General features: G+C 56.7%; 1 protein-coding gene across 1 annotated transcript; it reads right to left on the bottom strand.

The window, feature by feature from the left end:
- Window positions 1-5: 5 nt before the first annotated feature.
- Window positions 6-1,668, bottom strand: LOC105239260 (paraneoplastic antigen-like protein 8B; the record flags this gene model as incomplete). Its single annotated transcript, XM_034650342.1, is given in 3 exon segments — window positions 6-983; window positions 1,045-1,134; window positions 1,137-1,668. Coding segments are annotated over 3 exon segments (1,101 nt in total), but the record flags the coding sequence as incomplete, so codon positions are not given.
- Between the last annotated feature and the right edge of the window lie 3,896 nt (window positions 1,669-5,564).

The following is a 5,564-nucleotide window of genomic DNA, read 5'->3' as shown; positions in this document are numbered from 1 at the left end:
TCTCTCGTGGCGCTCCAGCCCAGGGACTCGACCACCGAAGCGATCTTGAGCAGCTCCTCGCGGCCCGAGGGATCCGACGGGTCCGTGTAGGCCACAATGGCCACAAACTCGGGGATGTCCAGCCCCTCGTCTCCCGGCTCCCCGTTCGGCTGCGACTCGCTTTCGGGAGCGTCGCCGTCGGCGGGCTCCTCGTCCCCCGCGTCTCGCACAGCAAGCAGGGCCACTAAGTCGGGCACGCTGCTCCAGGCTTCGCCCCCACCGCCGTCGAGGCCTCGGGCCTCGGGCCCCGGGGGCTCTTTTTCCATGGGCTCCCGCTTGCCTTTGTCCGTCAGCGTGACCTGGGCCAAGAACTCGCGGGGCCCCTCTCCCGCGGCCGCGCCGCTCTGCAGGGCCCACTCCTTCTTGCCCAGCTCCTTGGCGGCCTGGTGCAGCGTGGCGGACAGCGCGCCCTGCGCCTCGTCGGCGCTCAGGTCGTCCTGGTCCAGCTGCTCCAGCATGATGCCCAGGCTGCCCTCGGAAGAGGCGTCCGACTCCCGCCTGGCCCACGTGGGCGGCCGCCCCCCTCCTTTGAGCTTCTGGCCCTTTGGGGCCCACCTGTTGCCTCTGGCTCTGTGTCTGCGAGCCTGGCGGCCCCTCCTAGGAGGTGGGCCAGCCCTCCTGGCCGCAGGCTCTGAGCCCTGGGCCCGGGTCTCCGAGGCCGGAGAGGGGAGCCTGTCCCCGGGGACCCGGGGCCCTGCAGCCTGCGAGGGCCTCTCATCCAGCACGAGGCGTCTCATCTGCCTCAGGACTCCTGGGTCCTCCGCGGGGTCCTGACACAGGACCCTCCAGACGCTGTCCTTGCCTGGGATCTCCCTGGGGACGGCCGCGTGGTTTATGTCCTCCACGAACTCCACCAGGGCGGCCTTGGCCTTGTGGTCCCTCGGGGCCCCAGTGTTGCACAGCCTGAAGGTGCCCAGGGGCAGGAAAGCCAGCTGCAGGACAGCCTCGATGGCCGCGCGCTCCANTGAAGGTGCCCAGGGGCAGGAAAGCCAGCTGCAGGACAGCCTCGATGGCCGCGCGCTCCAGGCCCTCCGGGATGCCGGTGACCAGCAGGGCCCGGTGCATGTCCACATCCACCCCACCCCCCCCACCCCCCCCCGGCACCAGTCCCGCAAAAGGCTCAGGGTCATGGTGCCGCCGGCCGGCTGGCGCTGAGGGCGGGGCAGGGGGAAGCCTGGGGAGGACGTGAGCTATGGCACCCCGCGAAAATCCCGCCTTGGAACAGCGCCACAGCCTTGGACTCCAGGTTCAGGGGAATGTGGCAGGTCTCTGGGGGCTCTGGGGTAGGGCTCCTGCTGCCTCTAGCCCGCTGACGCAGCAGCCTGTCCTGGTGCCCCCTCTCCTGGGCCCTTGGAGAAACCGCAGGGGGCTTACGTGTCACTTAAAGGGATTCCGCCAGCCCGGCCACTCCGACCTTTGTCCCTGAGCATGGCCTCGGCGACGCGGCCCCTGTCCAGGTGCAGGGGAGGGCGCCACCGTGGTCACCTGGAGCGGCAGGGGGAGGGGAGCCGGGTTCGGGCCAAGTCTAGGCGCTCACCCTCCGCTCCAATCTGAGCAGTTGCGCTGCGACGGGGCTGCTGGGTCGTACGCCTGCGCGCCTGGGCTCGCCCCTCCCCCAGCTGGGCCCGGTCTCCGTGGTAAAGCTGCCGACTGGAGCTGGGGGTCTGTGTCGCTGGGGTCCGAGGAGCCGCTCTTAAAGGGCCGGAGGAAAGGAGGAAGTGGGAGTGGTCCATGCTACCTTCATCGATGAGCACACAAAAGCCAAATTCTCAGGGGACCACGAGACAGGCCAGGGAGACCCGACCTCGTTCAGCGGATCGGGGTCCCTTCAGGAGAGTATAGACTTCAGCTGGTTCTAATCCCCTTCCCCAGTGTGCAGGTGGAGGTCAGGATAGGAGGTCTAAGTCAAGGGGCCCCGGCCTCACACAGTGTGTTCCGGGGACCCACTCTCGGGGGAGAAGCCTTGTTCCCAATTCCCGGGTCACTCAGGCTTCAGTATGGGTCCACAGGCCTCACCGGTGAGTTGTATGTATCGTTGGGGGTACACAGGCCCAGCTCCCGGAGTCCAGGCTTCATTCTTGCGCCTATTCCAATATCAGGAATGGCGCTGCCACTCATTTTGGTTTTGTGTATGGCTTGTATGCGTGTGTGATCATCAGTGAGATGAGGAGAGAATTCCAGTTTCCCCCTGGCTGGGGCATGTGAATATCATAGCTACTCTAAAACACAGATTAGCTTTACATCCTTCATCCGCCCACTCTATGTAAAGCAGTCTCTGTGGTCCAGCTGCCGGGTTTCTATGCTATTTCTACCCTTCCTGCCGCACCCCCCCCCACTCTGAGAAGATTCCTGAGCTGCTCCAGGCTGGGGTTTGCTCCTCAGTGAAATGACAATAACCGTGAACCCTACCGCATAGGACCCTGATGGGGGGTAAAGCTGATGATCCAGGAAAACACTTGGAAGAGACATTCATCGGCCCAGAGTTGATACTCCCTATAAGGTGGCCATGGAAATTATTTATGGAGAACTCATCCTTATATAAGCATGTGTTAAATAAATAAGGAATCAAAACACTTCGGCTTTTTGCTCCTTTTTTTTTTTTTTAAGATTTTATTTATTTATTTGACAGAGAGAGACAGCCAGCGAGAGAGGGAACACAAGCAGGGGGAGTGGGAGAGGAAGAAGCAGGCTCCCAGAGGAGGAGCCTGATGTGGGGCTCGATCCTGGATCCTGCCCTGAGCCGATCCTGCCCTGAGCCTAAGGCAGATGCTTAACGACTGAGCCACCCAGGCGCCCCTCCCTTTTTGTGTGTGTGTGTCAGAAGAGAGTTTACAGCAATGTTACCATGGCAACTGGGCCTCAGGCAAACCAAACTGCTTACTCACTCCCCTACCAGACCCACTGTAGCTCTTCTTTCCCCCTGCTTTTCTCTTCTCTTATCTTCCTGATCCCCAAATGGATGTTACCCATCTCTCTAGAGCAAAGTTGTCCAACAGAAATCTAATCCGAGCCCCACATGCAAGCCACACGTGTGGTGGTGAATTTGCTCCTGGCCACCTCCAGTCAATAAAAAGAAACAGGTGAAATGAATTTTTTTTTAAAGATTTTATTTATTTATTTNGAGAGAGACAGCCAGCGAGAGAGGGAACACAAGCAGGGGGAGTGGGAGAGGAAGAAGCAGGCTCCCAGCAGAGGAGCCTGATGTGGGGCTCGATCCCGCCCTGAGACGAAGGCAGATGCTTAATGACTGTGCCACCCAGGCGCCCCAGGTGAAATGAATTTTAAGAATAGATTTCATGGGGCGCCTGAGGGGCTCAGTCGCTGAAGCGTCTGCCTTAGGTTCAGGTCATGATCTCAGGGTCCTGGGATCCAGTCTCACATCTCCCTGCTCAGCGGGGAGTCTGCTTCTCCCTCTCTGCCCCTCCCCCTACTTGTGCTCCCTCTCTCTCTCTCTCTCAAATAAATAAAGTCTTTTTAAAAAAAGAATAGATTTCATGTATCCCAAAGTATACAAAATATGATTACTTGCATGCTATCAATATGAAACAATTATTAATGAGATAGTAAACATTCTATTTTTCTTTTTTTACTTTTTGTAAAGATTTTACTTATTTATTTGACAGAGAGACAGAGCACAAGCAGGAGGAGAGGCAGGCAGAGTGAGGGGGAGAAGCAGGCTCCCCGATGAGCAAGGAAGGACCCTGGGGTCATGACCTGAGCTGAAGGCAGACGCCTAACTGACTGAGCCTCCCAGGCGCCCCTAAATATTCTATTTTTCTTGAGTCCCTTTGGAGCAACCCTTTTAAGGGCTTGGCGGCCGCACATGGCCACTGAGAATTTATTCTGAAGAATTCATATGGGATGGATGCGTGTGTGCGCGCGCGCGCGTGTGTGTGTGTGTGTGTAGTGTGTGTGGACGTGTTCTGCACAAGGGTATTCATACTTGTGTTATTTATAACTCGGCAAGATTGGAAAACCCAATCACGAGAAAGAGAAACAGAAAGCTGGCACTTTTTCTAAGCCTGGCGTGGATGGTCCCGGGAGGGACCCACGTGACGATTCATGTACCCTGTAATTCACCTATTCGAGGGTCCGATTCAGTCCCCATAGAATATTCACAGAGTTGTGCGGCCATCGCAACCAACTTTAGAACATTTTTATCACCCCCAAAAGGAAACCCTGCACCCCTTAGCCATAGCCCCTGACCTGCCCCCCCCACCCCCCGCCCCTGCCCCCGGGCTACCAGGAATCTATTTCCTGTTTCCATGGATTTGTCTACTCTGGTCGTTTCCTGTAAACGGGATCATACAATCGATGCTCTTCTTTCACTTAGCGTGCTGTTTTCGAGGTTCGGCCATGCTGTGGCGTGTGCACATGCTTCGTCCCCTTTCATGGCTGAATAATACGCCACGGTATGAATATACATCATTTTGTGTATCCGTTCACGAGCTGATGGACATTTGGGTGGTTTCCGTATCGGGCTATTACGAAGAATGCTGCTGTGAACAGTCATGCACGAATTTCTCTGTGCACCTGTGCTTGCCTTTCTCTCGGGAGATGCCTAGCAGTGGAACCGCTGGGTCATGGGGTAGCTCTCTGCTTAACCCCTTGAGGATCTGACGGCGTACTTTTTACAATAGTCAGTTCAAAGCGGGAACTTGTTTCCACTGCCGGCAAAGATGCCGTAAATGCTACCTTGCCGCCTCGGGAGAGATAGTTTGCACACATGATCTGGGGACCATGGGTGTTTCGTGGGCCACCCAGGGACGCGGGATGTGTGGGACGCCCAGGAACACCCCTGAACTGTCGAATGTCCCACATCTTCCATGACCCTCAGATATCTCACCAGGCACTCCTGCCTGTGAAGAATCGATTTACAATGATCTTAGCCCAGAGCCTAACCCTGCTTTACATGCAAACACAATGGGTGGGGTTTGTTTTTTTTTTAAGATTTTATTCATTTATTTGTCAGAGAGAGAGCACAAGCAGGGCGAGCAGCAGGCAGAGGAAGAAGCAGGCCCCTGGCTGAGTGGGGAGCCAATGCAGGTCTCCATCCCAGGACCTGGGATCATGACCTGAGCCAAAGGCAGACAACCAACCGACTGAGCCACCCAGGCGCCCCTACAATGCGTCTTTTTTTTTTTAATTTTATTTATTTATTTGACAGAGAGAGAGACAGCCAGCGAGAGAGGGAACACAAGCAGGGGGAGTAGGAGAGGAAGAAGCAGGCTCCCAGCAGAGGAATCCAATGCCGGGCTCGATCCCATAACACCGGGATCAAGCCCTGAGCTGAAGGCAGATGCTTAACGACTGAGCCACCCAGGCGCCCCTACAATGCGTCTTTTTATTTTTATTTATTTATTTATTTATTTGACAGAGAGAGAGACAGCCAGCAAGAGAGGGAACACAAGCAGGGGGAGTGGGAGAGGAAGAAGCAGGCTCATAGCAGAGGAGCCTGATGCGGGGCTCGATCCCACAACGCCGGGATCATGCCCTGAGCCGAAGGCAGATGCCCAACCACTGTG

This window comes from Ailuropoda melanoleuca, unplaced genomic scaffold, assembly GCF_002007445.2.
Source record: "Ailuropoda melanoleuca isolate Jingjing unplaced genomic scaffold, ASM200744v2 unplaced-scaffold1789, whole genome shotgun sequence".
Classification (NCBI taxonomy): domain Eukaryota; kingdom Metazoa; phylum Chordata; class Mammalia; order Carnivora; family Ursidae; genus Ailuropoda; species Ailuropoda melanoleuca.
This window is presented reverse-complemented; position numbering and strand designations above follow the sequence as displayed.